Raw genomic sequence first — 13,189 nt, 5'->3', positions numbered from 1 at the left:
TTTTGAGTTCAGTTAATGGTATCAATAATCAGTGAATTTAACCACTTAGCAAGTTCGTACCTTCATTCTCGCGTTTTTAGTTAATGGTCATGAATATATTTAGAGGTGATTAAAGGATAAGTGCTTTTATAGAAATATTCCCGTCAAGTGTATGATATTAGGCCTTAATATCTTATAACATGGAATCGACTTGCTCACCAAATTATTACTTAACTTAATCCTTATGAAAGGTCCTTTTTCTTTGTTCGATCTTTACTCCGTAAATGGTTCTCTTAATGGGATAAACTACTCCACTTATTGGGGTAGTAGTTCGACAAAATACACATCAATAATGAAATTAATAATTATAATAAAGAATTAAATTTCATAATAGAATATTGCATACCTTTACCTCAGGCATACATTGACATGTCATTGATTTATGGAGTTCATTGGGACATCCTTTATAACCATTTTGTGTGATCAATTGTTATTTAATGTGCACATGAACCCAGGGGTGGAGTCAGGATTTTTTGGTTAGTAGGCACTAATTGCTAACATCTATCGATAATCAGAGGTATTTCCAATATCGATCAAAATTGAGAGATGCATCTCAAATATTTATCAAAATCGAAAGAATGCTAAATCTCAAATTATTACTTTTCAGTGCTTATGTGACTCTACCATCAGATTGAAAAACACAAGAATTATCTCCAATATTAATCTAAATAGAGGAGTTATTGGCACAAAAAATTTAGTGGGAGCTATAGCTGAAACTCGTCCCTATGTAGCTCTACCCTTGTGTGAAACTAATCGTTCATGAAATGACGTGGGTGATATCATCTTCCTATGCTTCAATCATGTCAACTCACCTCTCATCGAAAGTAGGACTTGAATCTTTCACGCGCTTCCCAGAAGGTCTGTCTTACAGATAATGGGGTTCGGTGACGTATGTTCAAGTTTCTAAGCTCACTTTTCTTATTGAATAAGCTTTTAAGAGGATGAAACTATCTGACGTGGAAGTAATATCTAAAGATTATCTACTATAATAAGAAAATGGTAAGAATTGTAAAATTATTAAGTTCTATAAAGTATCTTAAATCTATAAAATAATCCCATTAAATTAATTAGAAATGGTTTGATGATGCGATTCATCACAATTTTGATAGATTAGATTGATTACTCGAAATGGCATATTAAGTGGTTTAGCTTAGACTTAGTGGAACAAATTTAGACGTAATTGATCTAAATATGACGAATCATCGCACGTTCTCTTCTCACTTATTAAGTTAACTTGGCCGCAAATATTTGTCTAAATATTGAAATTGGGTCCCATCAATTTGGCTGTTTGTTAAGCAATTTGGTTTTCAAATGGGCTTCGAATCACTGTCCATCCAAAGATTCAGCTTCAAACGATCTTTATTGAATATAATTGAAATTGGGTCCCACCGATTTGGCCTTTTGTTGCAATTTGGTCTTCAAATGGGCTTCGAATCACCGTCCATCATAAGATTCTGCCTCAGACTATCTTTATGTAATGTACTTTCAACTTTGGTGATAATGTTCGCCCATGACGTCAACAATGACGAAAGCCAAATCTTTAGTCAAAATTTTAATAAGGACTAATCGAAGACAATGTAACTGGTCCACAACCAGTGTTTGGTTGTAAGTTTTAGCTAAGTACCTGTGTATAGCAAATGTTTAGGGGGATTGATGTTTTATGGGTGCTACAAACTTTTCCGCTCCCATGAAATCCAGCAAACAACAATATTTTCTGAAGTTTTCCAAACCCCACCATTTAATAATTGTGTCAATGTTGAGGTAAGGGTATTATGAAAATTTATCAATCCAAACCCCACCCATTTAATAATTGTGTCAAAGGCTTAAACCCAAACACGACTCATTTATTTTTTTTTATCGGAATCAGCTTAGATATAGAAAATAGCGACAAATAAAACCGAACTAACATGTCGGCTTCTCCATCCCGTATACTAATCTTCTTTCTATTCAAAGCAGCAAAGTAGGAATGCATCGGGGAATACCCGAGCGACTAAGGGACACAGGGAAAGGTAGGGCAGAATGGGGATCATAATTACCCCCGTAATACCTCATAAGGCATACGGAACACGCTTTTATATAAAGCGCAGTGTTCACCTTCTTCCTGTGTTCACAAACCCAGCGGGCGAAAAGTAGTCATGATAACATCTCTTTTTCGTTGGTACCTAACTCATTTATTAAATAGGTAACCTGACCTGAACAATGTAATCTGTTTAATAAAATTTTAATTGAAAAAAAATAAATTTCATTCGTTCAACAACTCCTTAATAAGGGTTTGACTTCTTGTGTTTCACAGTGGAAAAAGAAGAGAGGGAGTTTACCTATGTTTTATTGTGTATGTATTTGAGAGAGAGAGAGAAGGGGGGTTACCTATGCTTCACAATGGAAGAAGAAGAGTGCAGACGCGCACGAAAAAGTTGGGAACATACACCTCTTGGGGCAAATGTTGAAAAACCCATTTTTAGAAAGTTAGACGGTTGGGCAAGTTGGCAACTTATGTGTATTAATTGTTTAAGTCAACTTTTTGTAATTGCGAATTTTCACATCCAACATGTCGTTATCAAATACACCATAAGTTTCACTGTCCACATGGATCACCATATTGGGAATTAAACACTATAGGCCTCTAGATTTCAATGAAAATCTCATACTAAAAAAATCTAAAATGATATATTAATGACAAAATAACTAAACGTGTCAAAATGGGTTAAGCAGGTTGACATCCTTAACCCAGACCCAGCCCATTTTAAAATAATGTTAGATGGGTTGACACTATCATGACCAAAACCCACTAATTTCATAACGATTTCGAGTTGTGTTTACGGGTCCTGCTAGGATTGCTACCTCTACTTTTTATTCAACAAACAATTGTGTTTTTGACATATATGTTGAGTTTGTATCATTTGATATTACAACTAGTGCCATTTTTCAAGCTCGAATTTTTGCAGGACAAAACAAAGTCAAGAGATATTTAAGAATCCGAAAAGGAGGATACCCAAGTGAAAGCCATGCAAAAAAGTGAGCATGGAAAAATTACCTCAGAATCCTTTTTCTAAAAAGAAGTCACTACTATTTTTGGGAGGTAGATAAGTTAATTCCTGTGGATGTTTATTTATCAGGTTGTTCATCTAGATGGAAGGCAATTATAGATGCAATAACCAAACCAAACTTCATAAGAATATCTCGAGGAATCAATGGAGATAGAGTTAGATCTCAATAGTGAAAATTATTATCTAGGATTACTCCATCAATCACCATCTAATTTAGAGATTCCTTTTGAAACAGTTTTCAAAGTAATGAATTTGGGAGGATGCTTTTGTGAAATATCACGAGTACAAAGAGATAGGGGTTTAACAAAATGCTTATGTGTATTTTCTATGTGGGTGTCACTAGACATCATGGGCATGCCATTACCCTTTTTGAGTTAAAAACAAGAACATGACTCTAATGCCATATAAGTCTACTCAGACTAGACTTGTGCACACAACCAAACAAACCCTAAAAGTCCCAACAAGTGGGTCCCTAATTTTCATGCACCACCGACAATTGATAAGTTAAGCTTTCTTTTTTTTGTTTTTTTTTCTATTAGAACGCTTTGTCAAACACACCATTTGCTTGGAAATGATCTGTTTGACCACAACAAGGGACCAAACAAACTTGGATCAAATTCACTGTCTACAGGTTCTCGAGATTCACATCTTATCAAATTTCTCTTTTTTCTAAAACATTGCATGATGCCACAGGCCCACACCATAAGAACTATTGCACATCAATCCAACTTTTTTTTTTCTTTCTTTTTGGTGGGCCCAAGTGCCAGTTGATGTCACTCCACTTTGATTGGATAGAGCTCAAAAATATGACTGATTGGAAAGTTGATAATGTTCACTATGGTCAAATAAATCAACCAATATGTGGGGGCACAAGATAAAGGCTTTTCCTTGAATCATGTATAAAGGAGGGACCCACAATTGCCTGATGAACAGTCCATATCACCTTTGATCACCCACCAACAATAATATGAAAGTTGGGATACAATGCTGCACTTTAGCTAATGCAACTCTATCATTGTAAGTGCAGTCCTGACCCCCTATTCTGCCCCACCAGCTTGTTTACAGATCTCTCGAAGTGCTACAAACTATTTAGCAAATTATCCTATCTTTATATCTAAAACATGGAAGGCCAATAGAAATTAAGTAGAATCAACATTTCACAACAATTGGATTTTCATCAAAATTTAATCTAAGGATTCATTCACAAGTTTCTGATTAGAAAACGACGACGTGTACTTATCTTGATCCATATCTTCCCTATTGTTGTAATTGTATCTATCCAAGATTTTCTTTTGTCGATCACTAACGTTGAAGATTCAATGTTGTTGAGTCCAAAAGCATTTATCTAAATCAGCTTCCTTGCAAAATCAAATTTGGGATCTAATGGAGCTGGAATAGCACATAAGATCTATCTCATCAATAGAAAAAAATGAGGACAACTAAGAACAGAAGAGTCTTTAGTTGCCTAGTGAGATTCTTATTGTATTTTTTTAATCCTCTATAGGGAAAACAAAACCTGACCCACCAACCAATTTATGATCTTCTATACGGCCGAGTTAAAAAATATCGTTGCTATGTCTTCCTCTACGTGTGATGGACCTACCCATGCGTAGGCGCCGAGCAGTAAGTGCATCCAATAAAGCCACCAAGGCATTCTCCACCACTTCGGCTTGTTTATCCAATCCATGTGAATTTAACTCGGGAAGAATGTGTAGTTCTGAGAGAAGACCCGCGGCTGCTGCTGCTGTACATGTTCGGTCCCAAGACGGTTGAGGCCTGTTCAAAGACAGGTACAAATTTCTTGAAAAAAAAAAAGAAAAAAAGAGAAAGGGTACAGAAGAGAAAGACCCATAGTCGTGCTTTATGTCTCACCGAAGTTTATGCATTGCAGATGCACCCAGAGTGGCCAGAGAAATGCAAGGAAGGTCTTCTTCTCCCCACGCTAACTTCGCATGCTCCTTTACACAACCAACATTATTGTCTATAAGGGAAAATTAAGGACAAAAATTGGCTTGTTCACTGTCATGGGAATCAGTCAAAACGAAATGTGTACATCTTACCTCATTTTATTGTATTAATATGCAATGAAATGTTATTTGTTTCTATGTAGGTATCAATTGAACTTAGATGTAGATACATTATAATGTTGAATGGAAATGACGAGTTGGATAAATGACCCCAAAAGTCTGATCAGAGGGCTTCTTCGTATAACTAATTTGAAATTATTAATTGATAAAATTTACATAGGCTTCGAGGCAAGATCCCTAAAACCTCAACTACAGATGTAAGCCTTAATAGCATTTTATAAAATAAAAAATGATAATGACTATGTTCACATGTGAGCGCCTTAATAATAAAAAGCACACAAGTAAGGAATTTTAGTTTTTGAGTTTTTGAGAATGTAATACCCAGCTATTAAGAGATAGCACCTTGGGGGAAAAAAGAATAAAAAAAATAGTAGTTTAAAGTATTACCTTCAAACGCCTGAACATTGCAGCTGAGTTATTCCAAGTGCCATCAATCAATATGAAGTTTAAAGTCTGATCTCTCATCATCTGTGAGTAGGATCAATATGAAAGTTACCACCTTGTTGAACTCAAAGAAGCAATGGACTCATTTTAAGAAAATCCTAAGGCATGTTAGAATAATGCAAAGTAGCCCACCCCCCGATAAGCAGACATTTCACTCAAGATAAATAAAAACAAAAATATAAGTAAAAAACACATGGAGATTAAGTGAGATGAGCTACCAAGGAAAAGACCCAATAAGTCCTAATACGAGGAAAGGCAAATACGTAGGAAAAATTATGCAATTAATCAAAATCGAACATTAGTCACTTCAAGATTCGTAGGCGCAGATCTCGTGCAAGGTGGTGTGCTAGGAGAAGGGAAAGTGGTACCTCTGGGCGACACATGGCTCCATGTGGGGTATAACCCGGTCCAGTTGGCAAGATGACCTATCTTTCTAAATGGGGTAGAACTCACCCGTCAGGTGATGTAACTGATTACGTAATTCTAGAAATAGATAATCATCAATCCCTAAGATCACAAAAAGGATCATGGGAGATAACGGAAATAAACTGCCTAATTAGGGTTCATGGTAGAGAATTCTACTAATACAAAGGGGATAACAGGTAAAAGGTTTTTTTTTTTTTTTTCTGTACCTAAGATTTATTCTAAATTATAAATAAGAGAAAAGTACCACACCGGTGCCCTATGACGACAAAGACAGCATCAACAGCAAGTTTGAATGTGGTACATTAATGATCTCAAAATGTTGATCAACGGAAAAATCACTTCACACAGCATATAACCAGATCCATTTATTCTGTTTTATGCACACAAAAAAAAAAAATGATTTAATTTTGTCTCCTTCATGTTTTTTCAATGGCCCCACATTTCCTAAACCATGCGAGCAGTAATGACAGAATCCTAGCCTCATATATTTTTTTAAGGTTGAATCTCTCTTCTTAACTTGCTTTTGTACCTTAGAATAAATGGCATAAGAAATGACATCTTCTTGAAGATTCATTATGTTCCTTAATGTATAACAATTTCACCATCATCAATAGGAGACTCTAGAAGTTTCTTAAAGACAGTGTCACTTCAACCCCCGCTATAAGGAGAAATTACATGGCCCTATAAAATAGGACAAAGCTACACAATTTCATACGTGTGGAATGATCTACTTATTCGTGATAAGTCAGCTTTGGCTTACCTTTTTGGGGCTCTTAATTAAAAAGGGGGTCATGCAAGAAGCTTAATGAAACTTATCTAAGGATGGTCAGATGAGGGTTTTGAAGCTAGAGGCCTTGTTTTATCGATAAACTTTTGCAATTTTCTTGTGCATTTAAAACGAAAGAAATAGGCATATGTTTTAGGACATATTGAAGGGTTGATGCAATTAATCATAAAATATAAAGATTTTCTATTTCGTCAGGTCACAGTTCTTATAAGATTCAAGGGGATTCAGTTTGAAGACCAGCTTAATTGTTGCAACAATTCCTTTGGAGTATATATATATATATATACATAGGGAATGTTAACATCCAATGCATCATATGGGGACATTGGCATTCTCCACAAATTTTGTTTTCCAAAAATTGCCTTTTAAATGGATTTATTAATCTTTTAGTACACAAATTAGTACTTGTATAATAAATGCTTTTACAAAAAAGTCATCGCAGAAAAAAAATAAATACTATAAAAATCCCATCAAGGTTTTTGATATTTAGACAAATGCCTTTATATAAGTACTAAAGTACCCTTACCTTATGCACTAAAAGACAAAGTAATAAAGGGTGTTTTGGTAAAACAAAATTTGTGGAGAATGCCAACATCCCATGAAGCATTGGACGTTAGCATTCCCACATTCGGTATTGGGGTTTTCCCCCTCTAATTAATATTACCATCACCCTTAGCTTATCTAAAACAAGAGTTCTATACATAAATCCATTCATAAATTAGGTGCAAGTGTTTATCTAAAATGAAAATTGGGATATTAGCTTCACAATAACAAATATATGAAAAGAGCTCCAGCATGGTGTGCCAAAAAGTACCGTAAGCTGTTTTGCTTCTAAACCTGTTGAAGAAACCTGAAATATATCCTGAACTGACACTGTAGATGCATTCTTATTAGGATATAGGCACCACACCAGGTTTTTTCCTGAAGCACCAGTAGCTTTCAATCAGCAAAAAGTCAAAGAGAATTTTGAAATAATACAAAATAATGCTTGGCTAAAAGAGAAGAAAATTAATTGCCCATAACGTGGATAGCTATAAAACTAAACACTTGAGAACTAAAACCAACTCAACAAACCTATTTGCATTCTAAATAGTACTTAATAATGATATTGAGTGAACAGATGAAGACTAGTCCCGTATTAATGACATAAAAATGGATCATATCCCAAAATTATTGTCTTGTCTCAAAGCGAAACAAGGATAGTCTGCATGAATGTCAAACCTGCAAGCTTGAAAGCATTCCACATGATTTCTTCATGTTCAGATATGCCATAGAGACATAAAGTTGCAGCTTGAACACCAAATACTTGCCACAACAACTTCCCTGTATTGTTCTGGCGTAGAAAATCCTGCAGAAAGGTAAATGATACTTAAAATGATGTTTGAAAATAATCTCTCCTGCAATAGAAGAAAAGTATTCACAATGGAAACAATATGCAAACCCTTGGATGCATATACAACCAGAACCGCATCCCACTCCATAGAGAAGAGGGAACAACGATCTTTGAACACATACAGTCTTCCAAAGCCAGCCAGCACTGCGATATTATAAATAATAAAAAAAAAAAAGAAACTAAGTGAAACATATTACACTCTTCCTAACATACAATTCCACTGTTGCTTCACATAAAAAGAACAAAGAAAACATTATGAGGGCACATAACTACCTTCTGACAAAGGTAACCTTTACTTCCAAGCAAACGACATGCTATCTGTCGAGCTGAAAAGAATTGGAGCTTCTTTTCAGAATCACCTAGAGCCTGGTATGTTGCTCTATGCTTTTTATCCTCTTGAACCTTGAAGTTTCCCTGAAAGTGAAAGTGTCAGGTAAAACTAAAGAATTTTTCAAAGCCAAGGGCATCGTGACCATATGAGGTAGAATTATTAAACTAAACAGTGATCATTAAAGACGGGGAGAAGAGTAACACATTTTCAACCAAAAGAATTTATTTAATCTTGTGTGCTAGATCTGGTACGCCCGTATGCAAGAGTCAGCTTATCTGTTTGTAACAAAGCTCCTTAGCTTGAATTCAGAAACCTCCATGTCTCATGAAGCCCCTTACTTGATGTTGAGCCCTATGCCATCCTTATTTTTCAAGCCATAGAGCAAACCTCTCGGTTGTGAGGTCAAGTTAAAATGCTCCACAGCCTTGCATAGACTCAAAGGTGTGTTTTAATGGGGAGCTGATTAGTTCATCAATTCTTGGGTCCTCGGGAATGCCTTCCGCCCAAGAATCTCTCTGTGCCCAAATCGGTTTGTTAGTCTATGCATGTTGAGACACTTAGCTTATGTTAGTCAGCTATCTACCAAGGACAGTTTATTTTCTAAGAATTAGACATGTTGAACATTGGGCTGGATTCACATGTTGACACACATTTTAAAGTAAGTCTTATCTAATTATTTGTTTTTCAATATATATATATATATATATATAGGGAAATGCTAACACTCAAGACTTCATGAGGACGTTAGAAATATCCACCACATTCACTTTCTAATAATACTTTTACCCATTTTGTTTTTTAGTAAAATAGACTAGGTTATGTGTGTCTTTTACATAATAAATGCATTTATTAAGTTATGTTGGTATTAATTTTCAAAGTATTTACTGCAAACATGACATTTAAATTCAAATGTTAAAATGCCCTTGGCATTTATTATTTAAAAGACAAACATTTATCATGTAAATAAGTTTTTATTATGTAAAAAACCAACATACATTTTCCTTTTTCACTAAAAAACAATATGGGTAGAGGTATTATTGGAAAGTGAGTGTGTCGGAAAATGCTAATGTCCCCATGAGATCTTGGACATTAGCATTCCCCACATATATACATTAAGTCATTTGTTCAAGATTATTACAAATTCTTCCTCTGCTTTCCTCTCATAATCTCGTATTAACCCTTAGTCGATCATTTGCTACCAGAGCAGTGCCAATTTAGGTTTGTAACTTGATCAACACCAAAACTATATGAATTGACCCGAATAAGGCAATGTTGCTGCTAGTCAATTGTATCTATATAGGGCTTCCAATGAATCCGATGTAGCAGAAACGTGTGAATCAATAGATTCGAAAGGAATTAAGAGATTATGTTCAATGGAACACAAAATCAATTTAAATCAATAGATTCAATTGATAAACAAGCAATAACTTGAAAGAAAATAAAGCATAAAGCTAAAAAGTAATTAAGAGAAAAAAGATAATTGAATTGATATGTTTGGAATTCATTGAACTTCGTTTTTGGAGCTCCTTATATAAATAACTCCATCATAACTTAGAAATCTTCTAAAATACTAAAAACTAACTTTCCTAACCTATCTATAACATAAAAACAACTTCCTAATCCTCTTGTAACTCAATTTGGATACTTCTAACTATTTCTAATTACAGTTTAAATAAGAAGATTAAATTTTAAAACAAATTAAAATCTAACAAGGTATTGAACTCCTAAATTAACTACGAAATAAAAATCCTACTAGAACTAGAAAATTTAAATGCTACTAAAATTAGAAAATAGAAACAAATTCTAGTAGAATTAGGAAACTACTTAACATTCTAACTGGATCTATAGATGTCCACATTAGGCCCCCGTTCTTGAAGAGAACTCGTCCTCGAGTTCGGCATAGATAATGAAACTCAATCGTCAAGATAATAAGGAAATATGTGCATGTCTTCCGGTAAGTCCACAACATGACCATTATTGCTAATTTTCTTGAGGATGCAGAGTGAAAGTATCTTCTTGAACTTAGTTTTGTTGTAGGAGCCCGTTAAAAAACAATAATTGTTAAGCTAGACCATTACCAAATCTACTTCTTTATAAGATTTGAAACACTCATGCTTGTACTCAAAGAAACACTCCATAGTAAACAACCAATCAAGAAAATCCTCGATATGGAGGTCATTGAATTGGGGAATGTCTGCCCTAAGCAATATTCGATCTTCTGGATTCGGGTGGATGGTGGAGTAGAGTAAGTGTCCAATTTATCAAAAGAATCAGTATAAAGGGCTGGTTGAGTCTAAGAAGGGTTTTGAAGGTTATGAGTTGGAGGGTGAGGGTTTTGATTTTGAAGGTCTAGGAATGGTGCGGTGTGGCTAGAAGGTTAATGGAGTGTGGTATGAGGTGTTGGGAGGGATTGGGGAAGAGAATTATTGGAAAGATTTTGATAGGATGATGGTGAAGGATAGGTATTAAGGTCTAGAGGGGCATAGGATGCAATTTGGGAGGGTACAATTTTGGTATAATTAAAATTCAATGCAGAATTTTGAAATCGAATCCACTAATTGTTATCCTAAGGGCTGAATTTTGAGGGAAAATGAGGGAGGGATGGTGAGAATCCTTGGGGTCTTCATCCCCAAGGATTTTCTAATCTTTCTCCTTCTCAAGGATGTTGAGAACCATGCCTTGAATACGGGTTTCCAATTCTCAAATTGGGTTTGCAAATTGAGCTTCTTGGGCTGCAAATTTGACTTCAAATTGAGCTTTTAGATAAGATTTTGTCACAAAATCACCTTCACCAACCATCTTTTGTGGATCGTAGCAAGAGCTCTGATACGACTTGACGTAGCGAAAGAGTGTGAATCAAGAGATTCGAAAGGAATTAAGAGATTGTGTTCAATGGAACACAAAATCAATTTGAATCAATAGATTCAATTGAAATTAGTATAAGGGTATGGAAAGACACAGAAAGACACACAACAAAACCAGGCTTGTTTTTAAGGTAAACAAGTGGGTAAAGGCAAGCATTGAACCAATTAACCCAGTTCTGTGGCATTACTGCTCACAAAGTTTACCAACTTCGCAAGCTAGCACCTTACAACAAATCCAGACTCAAATCTTGCAAACAAGGTCAGGATGATAACATCAAAAGTACCCATTAAATTTCACTCAATACCATCAAACATCCATTAAAGTAAAACACCAATGCAAGACTACAAGCTCAATCAAGGAGAAAAACACCGTAAGTACTTATAATTCCCCCAATAAAGCCCCAAACATTCCACCATTTCTCAGACACCCATATCGAATTTCTTGATGAAACGCCAATTCACTTCAAATTCCATCAAATACCCATTAAAGTAAAACACCAATACAAGGCTACAAGCTCAATAAAGGAGAAAAACACCAATACTTATAATTCCCCACATAAAACCCAAAACATTCCATCATTTCTCCAATACCCATATCAAATTTCTTGATGAAATTAAAATTACAAGAAAGAATAAACAATGGGTCGTTTCAGTCTCCATTTTTGCACCCTCAAGAAAAAAAAAGTTGAAGTTTTGCCCTAATAAAGAACTAAAGAAAAGGGAAAGGGTTTTACCTGAAGCTTCCCACCAATTCCACCAAATCTCATCTGTGCATCCGTGTCTCTCTCCAAAGCATTCAAGTTCTCAACGACTTCCATGACCATGTAAGGTATCTGAGATGAGGTACCCCAACCCTGCCATTCTTGCAGACTAATAGTAGCACCATTACTCTCAACTCCGTAATCTTCTCTGGTGGGCGAAGAAGAAGAAGAAGAAGAAGATCTCGAAGAAGACCCACCAACAATTCCTGGTATCGAGTCCATTTTCGTTTTGTTTCGAATGGTTTTGGTGGGTGAAACAGGATAGCATTTGAAGCTGAAGGCGCGAGCAGTGGAAAGCATATTTGGCGAAACCAAGAGCGCGTGCGTGCGAGTCTTTCATGTTGGGCCTTTCTATTCGCACCCACCTTGATGCTTAGTGCACCCACGTTCTTCTAATTTCTATTCATATTTCATCCCACCCAAAATGTCCCTTAAGTGGGTGCAGTGAGCATAAATGATGGGTGCATATTTCAGGTCGCGGGTGTCAAGGAATCACAACCTGAACCATCATATTTTCTTAAGAATTGTGATAATATTATCCCATTTGGCAAACTCAATCGACTACTCTAACGTGACAAGTTTGAGTATTGTAGATCAATATTTCTCGAGATACACAACTGTACTTCCTTATAAAAAAGTATATATCGAAAAAATCATATTTTTCGAAGAGCACAACTCTACGATTCTCAAACTTATCACGTCAAGTAGTCAATTGAATTTGTCACATGGGGTAGTCAAATTATCACAACCCTTTTCTTGATTCTAATCCTCAAATTAATGGAACCAGAATCACAACAATTTAAAAAAAGTCGCTTTAAGGTTTTTTGATTTTCAAGATCAACAATTTTAATAAAAAGTGATACAGAATTAAGATTTATTATTGTAGTTTTAATTTAGTTATGGTTAAATGGGTGCCCACTAATACCCCTAGTTGTGGGTAGGGCTCTCAATGGATCAGACTGGGCCGGATTTTTCTAGGCCCGAGCTCAACCCATCTAAAAATCGGGTCA

At 35.5% G+C, this 13,189-nt stretch overlaps 1 protein-coding gene across 1 annotated transcript; it reads right to left on the bottom strand.

Annotated features, from left to right (window-relative positions):
• Positions 1 to 4,458: 4,458 nt before the first annotated feature.
• Positions 4,459 to 12,492, bottom strand: LOC147387581 (DTW domain-containing protein). The gene is made up of 8 exons (XM_086421278.1): positions 12,153 to 12,492; positions 8,497 to 8,637; positions 8,272 to 8,367; positions 8,052 to 8,178; positions 7,645 to 7,751; positions 5,561 to 5,641; positions 4,959 to 5,044; positions 4,459 to 4,862 (listed from the first exon to the last, which is right to left on the bottom strand). Exons 1-8 carry the CDS (start codon positions 12,477 to 12,479, stop codon positions 4,643 to 4,645), a joined length of 1,185 nt encoding a protein of 394 aa, XP_086277404.1. The 5' UTR covers positions 12,480 to 12,492; the 3' UTR covers positions 4,459 to 4,642.
• Between the last annotated feature and the right edge of the window lie 697 nt (positions 12,493 to 13,189).

Source organism: Akebia trifoliata, chromosome 13, assembly GCF_017979445.1.
Source record: "Akebia trifoliata isolate Shusen 1 chromosome 13, ASM1797944v1, whole genome shotgun sequence".
Taxonomy (NCBI): Eukaryota; Viridiplantae; Streptophyta; class Magnoliopsida; order Ranunculales; family Lardizabalaceae; genus Akebia; species Akebia trifoliata.
This window is presented reverse-complemented; position numbering and strand designations above follow the sequence as displayed.

Excerpts from the sequence above, each read along its gene's own strand:
- LOC147387581 (XM_086421278.1), bottom strand. The coding sequence starts at position 12,479 with ATGCTTTCCACTGCTCGCGCCTTCAGCTTCAAATGCTATCCTGTTTCA. Across the intron at positions 8,368-8,496 it reads AAGGTTACCTTTGTCAGAAG|TGCTGGCTGGCTTTGGAAGA; the intron begins GTAGTTATGTGC and ends ATAATATCGCAG. Across the intron at positions 4,863-4,958 it reads TCTGCAATGCATAAACTTCG|GCCTCAACCGTCTTGGGACC; the intron begins GTGAGACATAAA and ends GTCTTTGAACAG.